The sequence below is a fragment of the Anopheles maculipalpis genome, chromosome 3RL (genome assembly GCF_943734695.1).
Source record: "Anopheles maculipalpis chromosome 3RL, idAnoMacuDA_375_x, whole genome shotgun sequence".
NCBI lineage: Eukaryota > Metazoa > Arthropoda > Insecta > Diptera > Culicidae > Anopheles > Anopheles maculipalpis.
The window spans coordinates 24951834-24975220 of record NC_064872.1 but is presented as its reverse complement, the minus strand read 5'-3'; the positions used below and the strand labels follow the sequence as shown (position 1 = coordinate 24975220).

General features: G+C 43.9%; 2 protein-coding genes across 3 annotated transcripts in view; both read left to right on the top strand.

The window, feature by feature from the left end:
* LOC126565193 (ubiquitin thioesterase otubain-like) overlaps nucleotides 1–23387 on the top strand; it is a 345090-nt gene that overhangs the window by 215286 nt on the left and 106417 nt on the right. The gene's annotated exons all lie outside the window — the stretch shown is intronic.
* LOC126564442 (POU domain protein 2-like) lies at nucleotides 3228–22343 on the top strand. The gene is made up of 6 exons (XM_050221496.1): nucleotides 3228–3492; nucleotides 10554–10601; nucleotides 19894–19991; nucleotides 20069–20407; nucleotides 20790–21343; nucleotides 21886–22343. The coding sequence occupies exons 1-6, from the start codon at nucleotides 3303–3305 to the stop codon at nucleotides 22325–22327; spliced, it is 1671 nt and encodes a 556-aa protein (XP_050077453.1). The 5' UTR covers nucleotides 3228–3302; the 3' UTR covers nucleotides 22328–22343.

Genomic DNA, 23387 nt, shown 5'->3' with positions numbered 1-23387 from the left:
TACAGGCTTGAAATATCTTAAATTATCAATTTTATTTCATCAGCTACAGCTAAAATGACAACTACCTGTGCTTAAGCTACCCGGGAAAGGGTGATCATATTTGAATGTGAAGCTCTTTTAACGTTTACTTCGAGTAACATTTAATCGATTGCGTCAACTTTGCGTAGTTTTATTCTCACCCCTATCCCAAGTATGGAAATTTTATAGCAGACATTCTCCAGACAGACCTTCTCTTTGTATATCAGCTACACAGCTTTTGTTCGTGATAGATGAGTAAAAAATGGCGGGAAGCCGAAGTACAGATCTTGGAGAAAAAATCTTCAAATACAACCGTTAACGGAAAACGGTTTTCTCGCTTATTTCTGGCGCCAAATCTCTTTCCAGAACTTTGTGTTCTACGTTCGCGAACGTTCACACACATCGTAGTTGTCGGTTATTGACGGTTGGTTAAAAATCGCGCCAAAGTTCGTTACAAAACGTGTCTTTTTTTTCTCTCGAAAACTTTAAAACGAAGAATAGATACGAATTGCTATACATAAATCCTTCCTTTGCTGCTTAACCCCAAATTCCCATCGAATTCACTGAGCCAACTCCCTTTTTCGCCACTAGAAAAATGTTGCTTTTTCCCGCAAAAAAAAACTCTCACATACTCTGTGTCATTTAAATCTTCACCCATATCGATAGTTTCAATCAAATATTTAAAGTGCACGGCAACCGTTCCGTCAAATCATACGAAACCAAAGAAAAAAAACGGTGACAAACGTTCTTCTTTTCTTACGATAAATCAAATTACACCCAAAAATAGCGAGAAGGGTGGATCATGCTTTTTTCGAGTAAAAACCAAGAAAAACCGGCAACCCAACACAACAGATTTTGTCCGTTAGCTGAGTGTGCCAATGCGGCGCGCATGGTATCGTTTCGGCCCCGCTTTCTTGGCAGAGTAATTTGGCAATTTTCTACACCTTGTCTAACCGCCACTGTCAGCGTCATCGTTGGAAACATAAAGACACGGTCTCGATTGCATATAAGCCCAACGGTCGATTTTTTGCTTCTTTTCCTTCTCTCTTTTATTTTTTGGGTTAAAAAAGCATCAAAATCCTCTCATTTGCTACCGTGAGAATTTCTCGTCGGTGAATAGATTTTTTGGCAATTTTTCCACCAAAAAAAAAAAAAAGAAATAAATAAACCAACCGCCAACCGAATGTATATACACATGTGTACGCTCGTTGCAATGCTGCATACTCGCACAATCGTTGTTTCTAAATAATAAAAAAAACGGCGGCAAATCCAAGAAAATGCCACGATTAAGGTGGTCGACACAGCATCACAAAACGCAAAAGAAGCGAAGCACAAAATCCTGCTAGAAAAAAAAAACACGGAAAAAGAAGGAAAAATCAGTTCAATACGCACCAAACGAAGGAAGGTGCAACCCCAATTGCATTTTGGATTTTTTGTTTGATTTTACGATTTTTTGAAATCGAGGAAAAAAATGGGTTTTTTCTTCGCTTTTCTGTGCGAAGGATAGGTTCGTAAGAAGGACGACGAGAAGGTTACCGGGATGCAAGAGACCTCATTGCAGCTAGACAAAACGAGAAATTACCTTATGCAATATTGGACCGCTTCAAAGGGGCGAGGGATCACCGGACTGCATTTGACGACGATTATTCGTTACGCACTTTTTTGCCTACGAGACCGTTCTGCTTGCTGTTGCTAGACTCTGTCCGATGGCTCAAAGGACCCTGCGCTTGAAGGACAAGGGTTCGCGTAGGGATAGTGAGAATTCCATCGTACCTGTTCGGATCTTGATGGGGTGAAGTTAAGAAGCGATTTTTCGATAATAAAACTTCTCTTACCAATTTAAGCTACTTCATGTGGAAGAATCTGTTTTCCTACTCAATGTAAATTGCAAATTCCGATTCTTGGTTGTGTTTTGAAATTTTAAAATGCGACGCAAACACAATTGCTGCTTTAAAGATATTATTTTAAAATGGATTTTTTTATTCAAAAAATTAAATTTTCGTGTTTTTAATATAATTTTTTTAAACAAACTAACGCATTATTTTGATATGGTATATCTGATAAAATAAATCGCTTTTAAAATGTCTAACAAAATGAAAATTATACATAAGGCTAAGGAATTATCCTTCCCGAACCATTAAAACAAAAAACATACAATAAATAAGCAAAAATGAAACAAAACCTTTAAAAAAATGCAATAAAAAACTAAAAAACTAATTTAAATAGTCTCCGCCTATTTTTTAAAGATTTTTCCCCACTCTCGGTACGTTTTACGGTGCTCTTCGTACACGCAAACATTCATCGCCTGTGTGCGGCTATCCATCGTTTCAGTGTGAGTGCAATCATAATGCTAGAGCGAACCAGCACATCACGAGAGCGAAAGAGACCAGCAGTGCTCTTAATTTATGCTCTTTCCCCTCCGTGTGTTGCAACTTCTTCGCACACACGCTCACGGTACGCTCTCTCCCTCTGCTCGCTGAGCCCGTGCGCATCAGTGTGTGAGTGTGTTCGCTCACCCTTGCCACACAGCGCGCGAGGTTCGCTGTGTTCCACAACATAGTGATAGTAGTAAAAAAAATCAGATCTCTTTTACCTCTCCGACAGTTCGGATGCGTGCGTTTTTCATTCATTGCGTATAATTCCTCGTAAATAGCAGCACACAGCACAGCGAGCGGGCTGCCCGTAGTGTTGTGAACCACGCGAAGCGAATCATTCCACCGTGTTTCAGTGCGTTTGCCTGGCTTGTTCGGGGTGCAATTTGCGAAAACAACCTGCCAGCACCGGAGTGCTCGAGAGTGGAAGTGAATAATATATCGCGCTTTGCGCCAGGTTACTTGCTTACTGCCCGATTCCGTGCGGATTGTGGATTTTTCTTGCATTTCTTGTGTGTGCTTTTTTGGCCGTCCATCCGACATCCGAATGTGTTTTGTGCGATGTTTCATCACGTGCGACGGTGGTGAATTGTGTGTTGAAGAAACCCACACGCCTTGTGATGCGCAACTGCTGCTTGTCTCGAGATGTGATTAGCGTACCGGAGTGTCAGGAAAAATAGTACAATTTTGCCTATTTCTGTGTGTGTGTGTGTGGTGTTTGTGTCCCGAAAACAAAGCCAAACAAAACAAAAATCCTCCAGCTTTTTGGAGAACCACCCCCCCCCCCCCCCTTGCGATTAAGCCATCTCAATCTCGTGTAGTGTGCCACCACACGAGTTGTAGGACAAAATTGCGACAAACGACAAGGAACGTCCGCCGAAGCTTCGTAGGTGCCGTGCCGCACACTGTGATATGCTATTGTTACCATCGAACTCGAGCCACCTCAGCGAACCGCAACCGACCAGCATGGTCCTGTCGAAGGTCCGTTCCTGGGCCACGGCACGCGAACAGCGCGAACACCGGGAGCGGAGCGATCGCGAGGACAACAATAATCATTCGGTCAAACGGGAGCTGCTCCGTACACCGTCACCCACCCAACGATGTAAGTGTCCCGTTTCCTACGATCAAAAAAGAGGGGGGGGATTTTTTGGGAGAATTTCAGTCCCCTCCTGTACTACGTCTTATGTCGCAGTCGTCACAGTCGTGACACATTTCCTCATTAGTGACTTGTGCTCTAGTAGATGACTCTTGACGTACGATAAGCGCCAGCAGAAGGTGAGAAGGTGCCGATAAGGTGCTTCCGCCGATATCGATAACATCACAGGTCCACCGATTGGGCAGGTTGACGCGGGCAGATTGGATAGGGAGGGACAGAGAGAGGGAGTAAGAGTTTGAAAACTAAACAACCGCGATAAAATCCACCTATATAGAAGAAGATTACGAAATGGTACGGCTGAGTGCGAGGTAAAGTGTGACTAGAGTAGAAGCAACGGAGCATGCGGCCTAGTTCTTAATCGGAATATAAAGAGTTAAAATAATCGAGTGGTGTTTATTAGCACACACAAACCCTCACCCTCGACACATGCAGTTATCGAATGCAAATAATAGTCATGTGAGGCAATGGGGAGATTAAAGAATGATTAAAAGGGGTTATTTGAATGTTTTTTTTTACAACAAGTGTAAGGCATTGGTTCTTTGTTGCAGTTTGAATAGGCTCTTCGTCTTATTTTTCGTTTGACAGACTCTTGTTTTGGTACCTCTTGTTGTGTTTGATGAGGTACTGCTCTATCAAGAGCACTCACAGTACACCAAAGTCTGCAAGTGACATGGACCTATGTCCGCTTATTGACATAGTGATGAACTAGCATAAAATGAGGTACAGAAACATCTCTTTATAACAAAAAAAGATTAACAATTTTTATTGAAAAATAGACCTAATAACAGCCCACTAAAAAGACCTTAGGCTCACACTAACAAGTCAATAAATTTTATTAACTCGTGCTCTTGAGTTCCTTTCCTTATAGCTTCATGTGAGCTTCTATTTGAAGGTAGCTTTACACCGACGAGAACCGTGATGATTTTGTGGGCTAGTTAAGACAATTTCCTAACCAACATCTTACTATATGACATTCAGTTGGTTTAGAATGCTGTATTTCCCCATATTTATGATGCATTTTTTTTGTCAAGATTAATTTTGTCATTTAGGATATTTAAAATTTAGAGACGATTCATTATAGTGCTGTCCCAATGTTAATTATCCATTTCAGATCTCATTTTACAGAACAGTTCCTAAAGTTTACCAAGAATCTGCTTTTTCTCTGAATCTGAAAGAATCTGAGTTTAATATGAACTTAAACATCATGAAAGGAGATCGGTCTGGTGGTAGAGGCGACAGCCCCACCGGTCTTCACACGGGAGAACCGTAGTTCAAACCCTATTCGGGCCCCGTTTCCCCGTAGACTATCCAACTACGTACGGGGTGGTATCAATGAGTTTATTATGTCATTTGATGGTCAAGCGTGACCAAGTAGGTCGTTAAAGGAAGAAGCAGAACGGCTTGAAGTCAATGTTAATAAAAAACCCTATAATGGAAGGATGAATAATAAGAATCAGATTTCCATCAACTGATCACACGAGGAAGCCCACGATTGGTGTGGTTCTTCACAGGTGGAAATCATCAAATCCACAAAGAAAAATGTTCAATGACTGAGAAACTGACCTGAAACCATTTTCCTAGCATTTTATGTCCAAACTTTGTGATGTTGTAGCTCGTAAAATGGGAAATGCGATGTTTCTTTTTTAATTGTAGCATGCATTATTCGATAAATTCTTCATGACCACTGGGAATCGAATTTTCATCGTAAGTCCCTAAACAATTGAATCAAAGCTGTAGCAAAAAAAAAAAACAAAATTTCTCATGAGTATCTTTATTTTTCGTCCTCCGAAAGATTTTTTTTTTTCGAAGAAATCCTCAAACAAAAAACTGATTTCCTGCTCTACATACCATTCTTCTTATAATTTATCGTCCTCAAGGCACACAATAAGAAACGCAGACACCGTATGTCAAATCCATTTCCACTATTAATTGTCGTACGGATGCCGAGAGAATCCTCAATCGATACCGGCTCAATGCAAACGCAAATAATGCAGTTTTTGCTTCACTCCGGGATACATATATGCGTAACCTTTTCCTGGACGCTTTTTTTTTTTTGGGTTTTCTTCTCCTATTCTCTAGCTCGTCTATTGCAGACTGGATTCTTACCTTGCTTCGAAATGGCGGACAATGCATTACTATCGCTGTGCATGTCCTTGGAGCTTCTGCTGAAAGCTGCACCACATAAAACCCGTACCGAAATGCGTTCGCTGTGCGCTTTCGGTCGAAAAAAAAACGGTCGAAAGTTGAGTTTTATTATTTTCGGTGTTCGTGTGTGAGGTTTTTTTTTTTTTTGGCTTCGTCTGGTTTTTGAGCAACATGAAAAATCGTTCCCTTGCCTATCTATTTTGCTTCCTGTTCGATTGCTAGCTTCTATTGCCATGCACACTTTAGTCTCACCTTCGCAACCCTGGGCACACAGGTAAATGCGGACCGACATAAGCATTTTTAGAAGAAAACAAAAACCAGATCTCATGTCCTTAACTTGGAACGGAATCATTTTGCGAAGGACTCGGCCTGCAGGCGTTCTCCCACATTTTCCATGGCCATGGCTGAACCGCTTGCTGGAACGTTGCGATCGTTTGATGTTTTGCTAGGCAAATTTCTCGCCATCCCAGGAATCGAGATTGATCGATTGGTTTTCAACTACAACCGATCACTCCTTCCCGATCGGGATGAGGGAAGAGAGAAGTAAAGATCGCTATCGCAAAGAACATGATTTTTTACTTCCTTTTTTTTAGTCCTCTTTCCTTTTCTTTGGCTCGTCTAATTTCCCTCCAAGAGCATTGGAACATTTTCCTTAAGTTTTTATGTTGTGTCCAACGCGGATGATGGGATGAAATTTCATCCACTTCAGTTTCCCTTTCGATAATCCTTTTTTTTTACGTTCGACGATGACTCCCCTCTCTCCGCCCGGGCTCTAAAGATCTTCACACGCAGATCCTTATCGAAATTGTTTGCTCTTCATCGTAGAGCTATTTCCTGCTTGTAAGTTTAAGCAGGTACAGCATCTTAATGGCTGAGTGTTGTGATTTTTGAGCACCCCTTGCTTTCCTGGCTACTCGTGATCGAGCCCTTTCCTCTCGATCGATCGTTCACAGAACTGCGTACCGAAAGCCTTTCAGTTTCGCAAATGCATTTTTGCTTGCCTTTTAGGTGCGCACAAAACCGAACAACCGAGCACCGGTGCGTAATCGGCGCACGCTTGCAGGTGCTGGTGAAGCAAAAAAAAAGGAAGAAGGGCAAGGCAACAAAACAAAAAAAAACAACAACAACAGCAACGCCAACAATTGTTTGAAGAAAAAAAAAACCGTTTGGCCCTCCACCCTTTTGGAGCATCATTAGCACGCAGCGTGCAAAACGAAAAACCCATTAATTAATTATTATTCACTTTATTTTAATTATAATAATTACGACCCGTTTCGAGGATCGCTTACGCGGGGGCTGGTTGTGGGGAAGGGAGAAGGGGGTAGACTTAAGTCGCGCAGTTTGCGAAACGCGCATTAAAAGGATTATTGAAGCGCCTAATTGCAGTCAAAAAGAATTACATACAAAATGAGCAGGGCAGGCAAAAATTTGCTTACCAAGCTTCGTTGCACCTTCTCGTTCGGGCGCTCCGCTGGTGCAACAGTTACGGCCGTACAGTGCGTGCACATATGCATAGCTATTGGGGTCGGCTAACAGTAGGTGGAAAACTGCAACTACAGTGTGGAAAAGCGCTAACTATTTGCGTTACAATGCGCGCCCACACACACACCGATCGGGGTTCGTCCTCGTTGAAGGGATTTCTCACCTTTCTTTTGAGGCAAATTGCGGGCAAAATGTGCGCGCGTGTGTGTGTGTCTGTATGGATAACGGAGTACGTCAGCAAGCGTATTAAAAGTTCACTCTTCCTACGTCAATTATCCACTCAAACGCTCGGTGTGGTTGGAGAAGAAATGGCATAAATCGTGCACCGTGATTAATGGTGGCAATCGTTGCAAATCATTTTAAAACCTCCGATTGCGTTGGTTGAAGAAAAACGCAAATTATAGAACTTCAAAGCAGAAGACGACCACTACTAATTGGGACCCACGATTTTCTCAAGGACACAGAGCATAATCTCTTAGAACCAGGTCGGCCCAGGTGTAAGATCTCAAAGCCGTTGTTTTGGGAGGTTTTTTTTTTGGGGGCGCTGAAGAAGAAGATGGTGATATTTTATTTTTATTTACCCATTTTTTTTTTAAACAACCAACAATGTAAATGATTCTTCTCCTACCATACCACCCACTTTCCCGCCCCTCCACCCCGTCCAATGCATTGACGATCGCAATTAATTAAATTTGGCTAATGAGCCAAACATAGGACGCGAAGCGCAAACCGCTGGTCGACGCAGATCGCACCTCGGCTCGGGGCAAATGGCCCCATTGCAAATGGTTGTTATAATTGGGAGATATTCATAAAAGAATGGGAATGGGAAATGGGGATCGTTTCGTGCCACCCATTATTACACGCTGCCGCGCAGCAGAAAGAACAGGCGAGAACCTTTTTCGGCAGTTGAACGGCTCATGCAAAGTTAAGTTGGAGGCGATTTTTTTTTTCTTCCGGTTTATCAACATCGTTCACCGCTGCTGCCTTGGTAAGATTAGAACGGGCAAGCGCAATGAAATGCTTTGCTAAATTAAATGCTGCTTGATGCGCTACATACACACGAAGCGACACACCAAGTGTCCCAAGTGGTCGGTGGTGCGGTCCATCCATCCGTCAAACTCATTTCCAATGTAAATGTGAAGCTCATTAGCTGGAAAGAGTCAGGGAAGGCGGAACTATATTTGGCACAGAAATAGGCAAATGCTGAGGGGGAAATGGATGTCCCACAGGAAGACTTGGCAGACGCAAAACCAGTTGCACCTTGCCTTTGCGAATGAGGTCCCGGTCTCATTTAACGCTTATCGCCAGCACACACACACACACACACGTACGATGCACCTGGTCGGCACGCCGGTGGAAAGCGAACTGGAAAGGTTGAAAAATCACATGCTTATTTGCATAAACAAAAGGCTAGGCCATGCCAGCAAGCGCAGTGAGCATCCAGCGTTCGTCTGTACGGGAGACCGCCCGCCGATCTGGACGGCCGGAGACCCAAAAGATGGCCATAGCCACCTAAGGAAAGCATCGTTCGAGGGACCGTTTTTTTTTTCTTCCTACGGTAAATATTCAAATGGCAAACGGGGTTGGCTGCTAAAGAAAGGCAAGCTGTCCAGCGGCAGCAAGAAAAAAGGGACAAGCACTCCGGCTTTTGGATAAATAAATTATCAGCCATACACACGTAGCCATACAGAGAGAGAGAGAGAGAGAGAGAGAGAGAGAGAGAGAGAGAGAGACAAAGTGTGAGTGAGGAAGCGTTTAATGATTTTCCGTTTTTTTGTTGATGCCGTTTGTGCAAACAGAGGGAAAGAACGGTAATGTGCGTATAACTGATGCGCTTTTTTTTATAAATGTCCTAATACAATAGTGCATAAAAACCTTGCAAAACAGAGTGACAGTTGCCTGTGCCGTGACTTTGCATAAACAGTAGCAGCACACAGCACACAATAGCAGGATTCCTCACAAAATGTCCTCCGCTATCGATGTGCTGGTTGTGGATGCTGGCTTTTAAAGAATTATTCGGAATTATTCCGGATGTAATGAATGGCTGGCCAAAAAATGAATGATTCATTTTTTTCCCAACTTCCAAATTGTCCTTCATCAAGTCGTTTACTGCGCCTGGACAATAGGACACGACACCTCGTCCAGGCAATATTTTTCCCTATCGGAAAGCATATAATTAATTAAACTTTAATCTATCCGTCGCACGAATCGATCCCTTCGATTTATGCACACATGGTGCGCCCTGTGTGCGGGACCAGGGGTCAAAAAGGTATGCTGGCCCCGAATTTGTCATGCCTTGTGTTTCGGTCTCCCTCCGGCAAACCGCATCACAAATTTGCATAAAAATATTTGGACGTACCGCGCTACTAACTTTGCCACTTCGAAGGGAGAAAATGAGATCGAATGACCCCTGGACTGGACGCAAAGCGGACAAAGAGGTGCATGCAAAAAAAAAAAAAACACATACAAAAGGGAAAAAGAAACGAGAGTGTCCTCGCAATTATTTATTAGGGGTTTGGGTGATGATGATGCGATCCTGCAATGAGCATCAGTGGCCGAACTTTAAAATCCCTCTGGGAACAATAACGCAAAGCACGTCTGCATTTTCCCGTTGGTAGCCTATAAAACATATCGATGGACACGTCGCGCCAAAGATCCTTTTCATCCCTGGCAGTGCGAAAGAAGTGACCGGAGCGGGCAGCATGCGGAGTATAAATAATAGCGCCCTAATACTGTCACCAGTGGTCACGAGACAAGAAAAGTGATGCAGATGGTGTGCTGCCGGCCCCCGTCCCGGTCGGGCCACCTTCACACCGTGTGTTATTCCTTTTTTTTCTCCTTCTTGTCTTGGTCCTCCCTCAAGAAGGGGTACCACCTTGTCCAGGCGTCCCGGGTAATTCAACACTTCTTCTTTCAAAACTTTACCGGTGTGTTTTGTTGCTTCCATGCTTCACCAGCCCAGGCCAGTGTGTCCCACATTAGGTGTGTCCCTTCATTTGGATATAAAAAAAAACGATCCGAAGGACCGCGTGCTCCGTAAAAGGGGAAATGGAATTGGTGATGCTACGAGATGAAAATATATTGACATGTGCACACAGCGAACGGAGGGACAGGGCACTGTCCCGCTCTAAGCTCTAAGGGAGTATGTTGCTTAGAGCTGTCCACCCCATAGTTCCCTCGATTTAATTTATTGCAATAACGAAATACCCGGTAGCCATGTAAATAATTCACGATGCTCGAATATGTTGGAATTGTTCGTAAAAAAAATAAAAATTGCTTGCTATAAAAAGTTGATTTTATACACCTTCTCGTCTTATTGTATTTAGTCCTATTCTGTATTTTAATATTTTCCCTCCATTTTCATTTCATTTCATTTACAGATCTAAGCATAAAAACACCAAAATCACCATCTCCGCCCCGTTCACATGGTAAGTAGTAAAGCGGCGAAATTTTCCCTTTTTTCGGTACGCTCTAGGACCCCTCGATTGAGATCGTTTACCCAGCACCAGCAGCCATTTTTACCGACAAACCCAAACCCGACGTCATCAAACGGTTGCGCGTGCCCAAAATTACTTACGCAAACGAGGCGGGGTTGCTCGAATGCGGTACGCGAACGATTCAATTGATTTGTTCACCCCGACCGAAAACCCCGTTTTTTCATTAGCCTAATCTGTCTTTCTGTCGGGTTCTGTTACCCCTTTCTTTCGCACCCCCTTTTATTCGGGGCCCCGATTTAGGATGGTTAAACGAAATAGAAGAGGAAGAAAACCGGGAGATCGTCGATTGGCACACGACCAAGATTATCGACTTCATTAGCATCATCAGCAATCATCATCATCGGCCATACGGGACGATGCTTTTTAACCCTTTGCAAAGGCACAACATTACACACCGGAAGGATGTATCGAAATAGACGATGAGTTAGATATCACTCTTTAAGATCGATTCATCTTCATTTTTTTTTTCTTCTCTTCTGATTATAATGTTAATATCCCTTCCTTCCTGGCACGAGCCAAAAAGGAAGCGCCCTATGAGTCTCTCGTCTTGCCGAGAGGGATGGAAAAAGGACACAAAAGGCCCCTGACAATAGCAGGCAGAAGCGTCTGAAGATGATAGGTGAATTAGCGATTAAAACTTAAAAACTCCAAAGCAAGAATAGAAACCCCTTTTGCCCAGGTTCAAGTCCCTCTTCTATTTCTGGTGTGTTTGGGTGCCTAACTTTGGGCGCTAGAGGACTGTGGACTCGTGCCAGCCGTCTTGTCGCACCAACCCCAGGAATCAAGATTTATTTTCTCACTTAGTTAATAGTTTTACGATCTTTTCGTCCCTTCGCTGGCAACCTCACCCGGAGGACAGCCAACGAGACAAACATTCAAGGCACGGGTGATGAAGTTACGCAGACATTTGTTATCCTTCGCTTTGTCTTGTCTCGTGTCTCTTGCTTTTGGGCTTTTCCTGAGGTGTAAGTAGTAAATATAAACTTTCGCGTGCAGGGACAACAGTAACAGAAAAAGGGTTCATCCGTCGTAATCTTTGACTTTTGCCGGCTCTCTCTCTCTCTCTCTCTCTCTCTCTCTTTATCTCCTTTCCATGTCTAGGTTTTGAGGTTTGACATTTAACGCATCGAATCTACCTGAAGGAACCCCAAAACAAAAAAGGACACGTGTCTAACAAAAGCATAAAGAAGATTGAAATTCTAAAAGGGATATTTTGAGGAGAAAATATTCACCACACCTGTACAGCAGATGGTGGTGTAATCCTTTCCAAAACGGACACCTTCCTGGACGGGATCCCCTGTAATCGTTTTGTTTAACAATGAACAATATCGCTCTTAATACAACACCGTTCCAACCCCCTTTTTTGGGTACGCAATGACTATTATTAATGAAATATTTAAATAACGTCCCCTTTTGCTCAATTATTCATCACCTGTTGCTCGCCGCTTCACAGTTAACAAAATGGTAACATCACACCACGATCTCGGTAATAAAGTGCACTATTTTAATGCGATTGGATGACGATAATCGGAAAAAAATAAAACCAGGACCTGGATGAAGTTCAAGTGTTTGCATTAACGCTCCCATAAGCCCAGGGGTTAATTTATGGTCCATGGGAATCTCCCAAGGCAGAAACGCACACCAAAAACGCAAACGACTGTGGAGGACAACTTCATTTTATATCCTACCCATCGAACCCCTTTTTTTGCTTACTTCATTTACATCGGAATCCTCCAACGGGAGTCCTTTTTTCGCCCCTTTTTTAAATAATAAGGGTGCACATTAAATATGCATTTATTCACCGGATCGCTCTCTCTACGAGACCCCTTTAAGGATTTTTTTTTCGTGAGGCCATACCCGAAAGGGTGCTCGCTCTCGCGCAATTCGTCCTTGCAATGAGTCCTGCCCAAGGTTCCTCGATTCAAAAAAAAAAAGCGAATCAAAATATTTAAATTTCAAAAAACCCCTATACTCGAAGGGCTTGTACCTCAAGGGTTCGGGAACCTGTTGAAGGGTAATTAGCCTAATCAAACAGCACTCGGTGGTTCGCTATTCCGCTTTGAGAGCCTTACATTAGCCCACAAAAAAAAGGGTGCCAGCCAAAGTTGTAGCCATTTTCCTTTATTATGTTGTAATGATGACAGCCCTGAAGAAGGGTTGTACCGCAATCTTATTTTTTTAACAATGAACTGCGTCGTGGCGTGTAATTTGAATATGCGCACCGCACAACCCCAGCCTGCCTCACTGTATAGAGTGCAACCAATCGCGATCGTGATTTGCCATTCCCAGTTGCAGCTCACATCAAAGCGGCGCGCCCGTTTTTCGACTCACTCACACAAGCACACAACGCAAACGTGAAACGTATGCGCGGGATTTATGTCCGTACGATGATGATCGGGTTTGGCGCATTTCCCGGGAAATGCGCCAAACCGGACCACCATTTTGATTCTTCCTCACGATGCTGCCCCGGCTGCCCGATGCTGTGCCGGCAAGTTCTGGCGTGTAATTTAATTGTAATAAAAATGGTTTTAATTGAAATTTCAAATCACGACTTTTCCTGCTGCCGCTGCACGGCGGGGATGATTTGATAGTTTCCTTCTGGTGTTTTCCGTTTTGTTTTTCTCCGCTCGGGTTTGATAATGTGCGCGGCGGCGGTAATGATTTCGCGATTCTCAGAAAATGCGAAAAACTTCGAGGAAGTTGCATAAATTGGCCATAAAATAGCCATGGCGCGGCACAGAGCTTGCAGCGTACATTAAGCATTCTGGGAAAGTATCTTCTTTCTCCAATCCAATCGAGCATTTCCGTGGCCAACGCACGCAGTAGCAATAAAAAGACGGGGTTTCGTTCTCTCTTTCAAGAACCCATTCTGTTCCAGCGATCTGCCGCTCCGCTCGATCATGGACGTCTCATCGTCCATCATCGAAATGTGCGAAGCTCTGCTCAGCTCTGTCAGTGGGCCGATGAAAAGCGCGACCACGAGCCGTGCGGCGGCGTCCGGTAATAATTGTAATTACAACCGTGGGGGGATCATTTTTCTTCATTATGGCAATATTAAAGCATCGCATTTTATGCGACCTGCAACAAACACAGCGCGCCAATTAGTAAATTTCTTTTACCAATACGTTTAACCTTACCCCCTACTCGAATGGCGTTGCCGTGTGTAGTTTCAGCGTGCGCCTGGCGGTAAAGGAGTTCAAGAGCAGTTGTCAAAAATCAAGCATTTTCCATTCTCAGACCGGAAAAAATGGGATAAAAGGGGCTTAAAGCGTGATAAATAAACCCCGGATACACGAGACACCCCTGTTTGGGGGGGTGCGATTCAATCGTCAAATAGCGTAAAATGTTTCCTCTGTAAATTGGGAAAATTCTTCCCACCCCACAGGAAGAACCGCAACTCTATTAGGTTGATGTACACGTTCCTCGGACCGTGAAAAATGTAAAATTCCCATTTTATCCTTGAAATGGGATAAAAATACACCCTCCCGGCTCCCGGGTTTTCCAATACGGACGGGGAAAGATTCAAATTTTTCACGTGCCATTGGAAGCATCAAATGAACATCCCTAGGTCCCTGTGGTGCGATGTCCACAACGAAACAGGATTACTCTTGTGGAGGGTTGTCCACGGGAACAATCGAACACACACACACACACACACCCCTTCCTTGTGGTCAAGTTTAAAGAAAATTAATGGGATTTTTGGTACAACTGATACTCTAGCACGTGATTGCACCCATCTGTGGGCCTATAGCCGTTGTGAAAGATCAATCCGCTTACACACACTAACAAACAGCAAAATATAAAGGGTCATTCGCTGAAAAAGGGGTGATTTTTGCATCCCCGTTTTCCTTTCTCCAAGGGGTAGCAGCTGGCAGCATTCTACTACTCTCAACCTTCTGGCCAATGTCCAGCTTCAAGAGCTTGATCCGGTTTTGCACAAGGCACTTGCCCACACACACACATTGAACCACTGTTTGCATACCAATACGGTTAAGGAAAAACGGAAAATTTAAATCTTTTCACACTTCGTACAATACAATTTTATGGCTCACTGCACATATGTGGTTCCCGGGTTTCCTAGCTAGATTTCAGCCAAGGCAGAGCTGAACTTCTCGAAGAACTTCTTGATTGCCACTTTTCCCGTTCGTGAGTTTATTATTCAAAATTTATGCAAAAAAGAAAAAAATCGCCGCACCGCATTTTTCTGTTTTTCTCCCACCCATTTTCGACCAGCGGTCAGCAGGATTTAAGGAGTGAGCTGTGGAAGCAGCCCACCACATCACACGATGTGATGAATATCAATGAAGCGCCGGATCCGCCTTTCTGCTGGCCGTGGCAAAAATCAATGCTGCAATAAAAATTCATACTTCCGATATCAAATATTCATCATCACCTTCATACCGGGCATGGTTGGAAACTGTTGCAATGGCAGACCAGCTGTGCCACGGTTCAGTGCAATCCGGGTGGTTTGAAAGATTTTTCTCCTTTTGCATACACATTTCACCTTCAAACCGCTTGGTGTGGTGGTGGCTCACCGAGAGTGGAGGCTCCTTTTCATGTGTGGCGCTCGTTTTTTTTCGCATCTTTATTTGCTTTTATAACAATGTGGACAGACAGGGTGGTTCGTGTCAGCAAAGTCCGAATCATTGCATAATAAATGATTTCGTCAGTCTTTTATGACTTTGGGAAAACCTCGGATGGGATATGCAAATGATTACCTTCTCTAGCTTGTTACATAGGTAGGCAGAAGAAGGTAATCAAAGTTTTTTTGAATTGCATTTTTAAATTTAAAGTTGATTTAATCACAATTTAAGACATGTATCAGGGAATGTGAAAGGTGTCTTAAATTTAACTCGACTTACTTTTATAACAATGTACGTGAGATTCATCGTCTCTAAACCGATCGTCTCTAAATTTAGTCGCTCTTTTGGCATTTGACCACTTACTGAGAGTTCATTTCTCTGCAATGAGTAGTAGCTGTTTAACTGCTTCATTCACTCTTCTCGAGCAGGCTAAATCTCTATGGTGTCTTAAAGAGTTAGACTCTTTTGACTATTGTTTTGCATCGGCGAGATTTGTCACTTGGTTACTGAGTCACTTTTTCATATTTGGTTGGCTGATTGTAATACAACTTTCTGTTGTGATTCGAATGCTTCATCAAATGCTTGAGTCGAACGAGCAAATTGAATTTGAAAATAATTAATTACATTCAAATCAATGATTCATTCCTGCTCAGTACACACAACACTACAGTGAATGAATTGAAATTTTTATTAGCAAAATCAAGTTCGAAAGAAGTAATGCCCCTAGCCAAATATTAATTTATTAATTTCTCTTATTTTCTTTTGAAGACTTAAAGCCTTCAAGCCTTCGCCTTTGGGAGGAATAAATATGCAAAAAAAAAAACGCTAACAAATCTTTATCAGATCGCTCACACGCACGACAGAACAGACACAAATCTGCATTTATTTAGCAAAACAGATTGCGAATTGTAAAATCTAAGGACTTTACGTGGCGATCACATTACATTGAGCAAAGTGCAGTGAAGAAACCCCTTCCCGCTTCACGCGGAACATGCAAAAAAAAAACCCCGCGACATTCCACGACAGGACGGACCCTGTTCTGGTACCCCGATATGGAAAGACCTCCATTTCCAGCGGTGCGCTGGTGTCCAGTATAAACAGTTTTTCTTCCCTGTTATTCTCTTCGGCCGCGATTGCTACCACGCGCTTATCGGTACGGCGTCATCAGCCGTTATATGTACATCCCGAGCCCGTTATGTGTGACGCGCGGGCATGTCACGAACGAAAAACCTGCGTTCCCCTCCCCACCGGGACAGAACGGAAGGAAAGCAATAGAAGAAGAAGAAGAAATCAATCATTTTCCATTCGGTTCCGTTTCAGGAGGATACAAATTTCTTGCAATTTGTTGCAGTTTTGCACACAGTTAAAAAGCACAGTTGCAGTTTACCCCTTTTTAATTTTGGGTTTCTGCTGTTGCTCACATAAAAGCACAACGCGCGAGGGTGACGGTTTTTCGGTGTCATAAATTTTCAAAATTTAATATTTGTCCCTCCCTCGTCTAATTGCACCGAGCCATCGAGAGGGTTCGTTTGTAAGTATCGTTTCGTCCAACCATTTTTAACACTAATGGCAGTGAGATGGCCCCGATCAATCACGTTTATTCTTTCTTCTACTTGTGCGTGAGTTTTCCGATCAATTGTGACACATCCTCCGGGTGGCTGCAAGGCAACACTGCAACCTACAATTGCGCCATTTCTTGTGCCAGCCAGCAATCAATTACACCAACCCCAGCCCAGATCGCTATCGAACGGGTTGGTGCTGGCGGTTGTGAAACCCATAATTCACGTTTGTAATTTTTAATTTCTATACAACCCCGATTCCTTGGCATCCTAGAAGCGGTAAGAACGGACGGGTTGCATATACGTATACCCGGTCGTGAACACCACCCCAACTAGTGCTTGCCGAAACCGATCGTCAGCGTGCGCAATACCGGGTTTCGATGATAATTGACAAAACAATACCGTTGATTTGTCCGATACGATACAAACGATGCGTTGTCTCACTGTCAGCTGTATCTTTACCACCCTTACGAAAACACACAGCACAAATCGGGGGGTTTTAAACTTTAAACCCTTCACACTTGAACAATTTTTAGTGTTTAAGCTTTGGAAAACAGGCAGCCAAAGCACACGAGAGTGCAAAACAAGAGCATCAATCCATAAATCTTCCAATGGATTTCGAAACTACTTGAAACTGATTTTTATTGTGTGTGTTTTTTTAAATTACATAAATCATTGCATATTACTCGATTGCGTATGTACGTGCGTGCAATCGTTTCGGTGGGGTTCGTCGCTTGTGGTCAGTTTTTCGTTAAGCGTTAATCACACTCTAGCTTTCTTTTCTCGGTAACCACTGTTTAATGTGGTTCAATTTGAACTTTTTCACAAGATTACATCCGCTTATGATAATGGTTATCATAGAGTGGTATAAATATATATCAAGATTTCACAAATCTATTAGGGAAAGCTAGTGCAAAAGACATCCAAGAAAAATGTTGTAAATTTCTTTACCAACATCGGAGATAGTTTATTCAGAGAAGCAACCAAATAAGGACAATTTTATAAGTCCTTTTTGCTGGCTATTTTACCATTGGTTTTGGTGCGAGAAAATTCAAATTGCATGAAAGTTCTGCTGAGAAATATATGTTTTTTAAACGAAAACATAAGCCTTCAATCCGCGGCCTTATTCAGGACTAAACAGCTATGCGTATGGGCACCACAAACTGCTGCAATCTAGAAGACTTTATGGCTTACTGATTCGTCCGGTAGTCCTCTATGGATACGAGTCCTGAACCATGCTGACGGAGAACGCCAATGAATTCGCCATTTTCTAACGGCGGGTGTTAAGGACTATCTTTGGCGGTGTGTGCGAGCAGCTCTTGTAGAGAAGGAGAATGAACCACGATCTAGCTGAGCTTAGCTGTGAAAATTACCTGGCAGTAGCCAAAGCCGGAAGGATACGACGTTTGAGACAAGGGATCAGGATGCCAGGCTCATGCTTTCGTCAAGATACGCGTCAGCGATCCGTTCAGCACTAAGCGTAGCACAACAAAATCGTTGGCCGGAATCAAATGGAGTCAAGTGGAGTCAGTCAAGTATAGTTTCCTGAAAACGGATTTTTGACCTTATATCTAATATCTAATATAATCTATGCAGAAGACAGAGGATGCAAGAATGGATGCTGTAAGGCGCAATCCAAGTCATCTTGAGATTGTAGAGTCAAGAAAGAAGAAGTCTGTTCCAGATAAAGAATAAGTGATCACAAATGTTTTCTTGATCTTTCGCTGTCAATATAGGAAGCTTCGTTTGCCGGTTGCAAAACTAATTATATTAATCTAAACTTTGAAATAATTCAAGTCAAAATAAACTGACTCAGTTAGCAATTTATTGCAAAGACTTAAACATTCCAGATTAAACGATTATCAAGATAGGATATTTGATTGAAGAATATAATCCTAAACATGATGAAGAGGATCTAGATTAGTTTGTGGACCTCCAGTAGAGAATCGGAAAATATTTAAAATGGCTTTTTGGATTTTCTGAACCCGTTGCATAAAATGCAGAAGAAAAATATGGGAACCCAGAACCATCATTATGACCTACTTTGAAGCAGAGAATGTTTTCCAAAAAAAAAAAATAATAATACAACACTTTACTGACCTACAACAACGACAACCCCGGCCGCCGTTGGTCGCATTATGAAAAGTCATTTCCGCCACCAAACAGCATCAGCATCACCCTTGAACTTGGGAAGCGCACACATTCGTGCACCATCGTTTCTGTGACACACGGATTGCGATTGTTGTAATATATTGTTGGCTTGTTACGCCCTTGTTATAATGTTTTTTTTATTACACTGATTTACCCCTTTTTGATTGTCCGAAAAAAAAAAGAAAATGGTTAGGAAAAGACTTCTGCACTCTGCTTTTACATGCAGCGGGATAACGAGACGAGAGAAAGTCGTTTCCCCGTAGGGTGTCTTTCGTTTTGCGCGATGCAAAAAAAAGGGGTGACAATACCGCTACCAGCGGAACTAGCAGGACACAAAATGCATTTCGTTCCACACAACAGGCCCAAAAAACGCGGGACAATCCTTTCGGGTGCTGCAACTCGCTAAAAAAGGGGACATATTTTCCAGCATCTCGCAACGCTCAGCGTACGCACGGATTGGCCAATTCGAAAATTCGGCTAGGGGAAATCAGCAACCGAAAGGGTCCACACATCCAAGAAAGTACAAATGTTTTGATTTTTCATAAATTCTAACCCTCTCTTTTTACAAGACGACTTGGGCGAAACACCTTTGCTGCCGACGATAGCTCGTGTCCTTGACAAGTCTCTTACAAACACTTCGGTTAGCTGTTACCCTTGCTGTTGCCTTGTTGCATCAAGGTGCATAAGCGTCTTAATGGTCGCATTTTGCACCCCAGGATTTTTTTTAGCTTAAATCGCAGCTTATCCTATTCTTGAAGTGACTTCCTTCACGGCTTTGAAATGGGATTTATCAAAGACTCGTGCGCCAGAGGTGTCCTCAAGTGTGTTCCCTTCCTTTTTATTTTGTGGCGTCAAAAACTAGGTCATTAACCAGTAGATGGGTTGTTAACATTGTTCTTTTTTTCCCTTTTTTTATATTTCTCGCAATAGACGACATCGACAGCGATCGTGACGATGGCAGCGACCGCGAGAACCTCAGCAGCCCTATTCCAAACGAGCGTCCGGAACGAACCACGCCACTCAATCTTGTAAGTATTTTATTATGCGTTATATCATCTAGTGAAAGTGTCAAATAACCTCTTAAATTTCATCCAATTCGGTCCAGATCACGGACTCATCACGAAGGACGCCATCACCACCAGCCTCCAGTGCTGTCCCGGGTGGAGGTCTTGGCGTTGCCCTCGCTGCCCTTCAGAATCATCTCCCTCTAAGCTCACTGTTCCTCCAGAACCAGCTCGGATTGGGTGGACTGGCGGGCCTGTCTGGGCAAGATATCGGTATGCTCCAGCAAGCCCTGCAAGCTCAGCAAGCGTCCCTCCAGCAGCAACTGCAACAGTACATGCTACTCCAGGTGCAAGGAAGCGCCGCTAGTGCGAACGGGAATGCGGCTGCTGCGGCCACCGCTCAGGCACAGGCCGCTGCCTCGTTCCTCATGCAAAATCAGGTACATATCGATCAACCTTAAATCCTTATCCTTATCTCACGAAGCAAAATGATTATTAGAGCCCCCCCTATGTACCCTTCGTTCTCTTTAATGCTTCCACGTGGAATCAGCTTAATCTCAACTTTCCCACCCAAAACGCTGGCAGTGATTGTACGCCCAGCAGCAAATCCATCCCGAATGGTAATACTGCAGCGGCAGCTGCTGCTATCATCGGCGAGGGACAGCAGACCGCCTCATCGCGAACATCGATGCAGGTCACTGAGCATAGCTTCGTTGTTTTTTTTTTTTAGTTGCGCAACTGCTTCCCGTTTAAGAATTGACTCCATCGCCAAGACCACAACCCATTTATGCTAAAACGATTCTCTTCCCCCATTTTCAACAGGTCCAGCAAGCGGTCGCCCAACTGCAAGCACTTCAGAAACAGCAGCAACTTAAGCCTACCAGCTCCACACCAACACCGGGCGCGACCGCCACCAGCTCGCCGCTGCACAGTCCATCCGGCAGCCCAGGACTTCATCACCATTCCACGCAAACGGGCGCCATGCTGGGCGCGAGCCAAACAACACCTCCGAACGTGAGTCAGATGAATGTGGGCGGTATACTGACACCTTCGACGCCCGGGTCCGGTGCACATACGCCTCAGCTGCAGAAACATTCGGCCGCTCCACGTGCGCTTGAACCATCGCCGGAGGAGACGACCGATCTGGAAGAGTTGGAACAGTTCGCGAAAACGTTCAAGCAGCGAAGGATAAAGCTAGGCTTTACGCAGGGTGACGTTGGGCTGGCCATGGGTAAGCTGTACGGGAACGACTTTTCGCAGACTACCATATCGCGGTTCGAGGCACTTAATTTGAGCTTCAAGAACATGTGCAAGCTAAAGCCGCTGCTGCAGAAGTGGCTCGAGGACGCGGACAGTAGCATCTCCAATCCTGGCGGGTAAGTTTAAGGACCAAAAGAAACTCTTGGAGTTAGATAATTCTAGGTCTGAGGAGAGTGAAAGAGGGCCTTATTCAGATGTAAATTGTGTAAAGTTTGCATTACAATATTGTAAATTTTACTAAAAGTAACAACGTAACAACGTGTGGTAGATCTTCTATGCTTAGCTTGATGGCCCGTTAGGCCATCGATGCTTAGGCTATCGATGTATTCCATTAAAATCTATTCCAATTGCTCCAGATCTTGGTAAGGATGACTTCAAAGCTGAACTCGAGCCCTTTTGGTCCTTGATCTTCAAGGTCTCTCTGTCTCATTGACAATACACTAGTAAAAGTGTGCCTGTAGCTGCGGTTAAATTAGTGTCCTTTGTAGATTAAGCTCCGCATGCCCAAAGATCCTCCCGGGAATTTTTTGAGTTATTTTTCTATCATCATAAAACTTCAATATTATGACTTCTTCTGACAATTCTTTTAGTGTAATTCTATCCAATTTCTCACCAGGACCACCAGAACTGACCTTTTTTTTCTTCTTGCCTCCTCCAGACGCATCTTTAGCCCGGCCGCCCTCTCCAACACGATGGCCACCCCGGAAACGATGGGGCGACGGCGCAAGAAGCGCACCTCGATCGAAACGTCCGTCCGGGTCGCGCTGGAAAAAGCGTTCCTCGTCAACTGCAAACCTACCAGCGAAGAGATCTCGACCCTCGCGGACAATCTCTGCATGGAGAAGGAGGTGGTGCGGGTGTGGTTCTGCAACCGGCGGCAGAAGGAGAAGCGAATAAACCCACCGAACGGTATGGACAGTCCGACACATTCGTCCGCCAGTGGGGAACTGTTTCCCGCCAGCCTTGTCCCAGGCCTATCCTCACCTTCGTCTGTGTCCGGCGGCGGTGGTGGTGGTGGTACGGGTGGTGGACATCATTATGCGCCGCATCATCACCATTCGCATCATCCATCGCACACCGGTAGCATCAAGCAGGAATGACCGGTTGGACGTGTTGGTGGTGTTTGGTCGCCCGGTAGGACACTGGTAGAACAACGGTCTGAGCAGGAGATCACGGTCTACCTTCACTGAGCCACTGCTAGCCACTAGGATGATTTCAGTAAGAACTCTGGACACACCCAACGGAAGGGAAAGGGGTGTCCAACATATCACAGGTCAGCTGGAACCGGTAATCCGGACCGTTTCGCGACGACGGAGACAGTCGATTGCGGGGCGTGTGCGAGTGAGTGTGCGAGTGAGTGAGTGCTAGCGCTAATATAGTCACAATGAGATATAAAAAAAACAAAACAGTACATGCGTAATATACAATTGCTATAGTAGTTTGACGTAGTTTGATAAGAGATGTCGTGAGTTGTAGGATGTAAACGAGACAAGTCAGTGTATACCAGGGTAACAAGACTTCTTCTTCCGAGCATATGACAATGCTTTTGAAGGACGGGACCGGGAGTTGTTGATGACGAAGTTCATCCCGTACTTCGAAACCATTGCCGGGCCCATCCGTCAATGGGATGTCCATCGGAAGATGTTAGTGTAAATACAGGTGTAAAACAGTTTTCCACTAAGTTAGAATTTTTTGTTCCTCCCTCTCAATTTTCCCGACATAATGGTGCACTTTAGTTTTGTTCCTTTTTTATTAAATTAATCACACTCAAAAATAAACATTCCACAAAACCCACTTTACACGCTTTTGGTTTTTCGCATTAAAGGAGACAACAAAAAACAATCCTCAAATTGAAGACATTGCAGGCGGACACGAGGCAGGAAGGCGAAAAGGATTTGTAAGAAGAGATAGACTATCCAAAGAAAAGCTTAGATATATTAGATAAAAACTGGAACTGTGTGTCGCTGGAAGGGAGTAGTGTGTTTGTGTTTTGATTGTGTTGTCGTCGTCGTCGTCCGTCGTCGTCGTCGCTAGAAAGAGGCTCTCGTTACGAGATGAGATGAAGTTGCGCCACAGATTCAGCAAATATTGCCGCACCAAAAAAAAAAAACAAAAAAAAAACCCTTCTTTTACCCCAGTCTGCGTGTGCGTGTGTCTTCC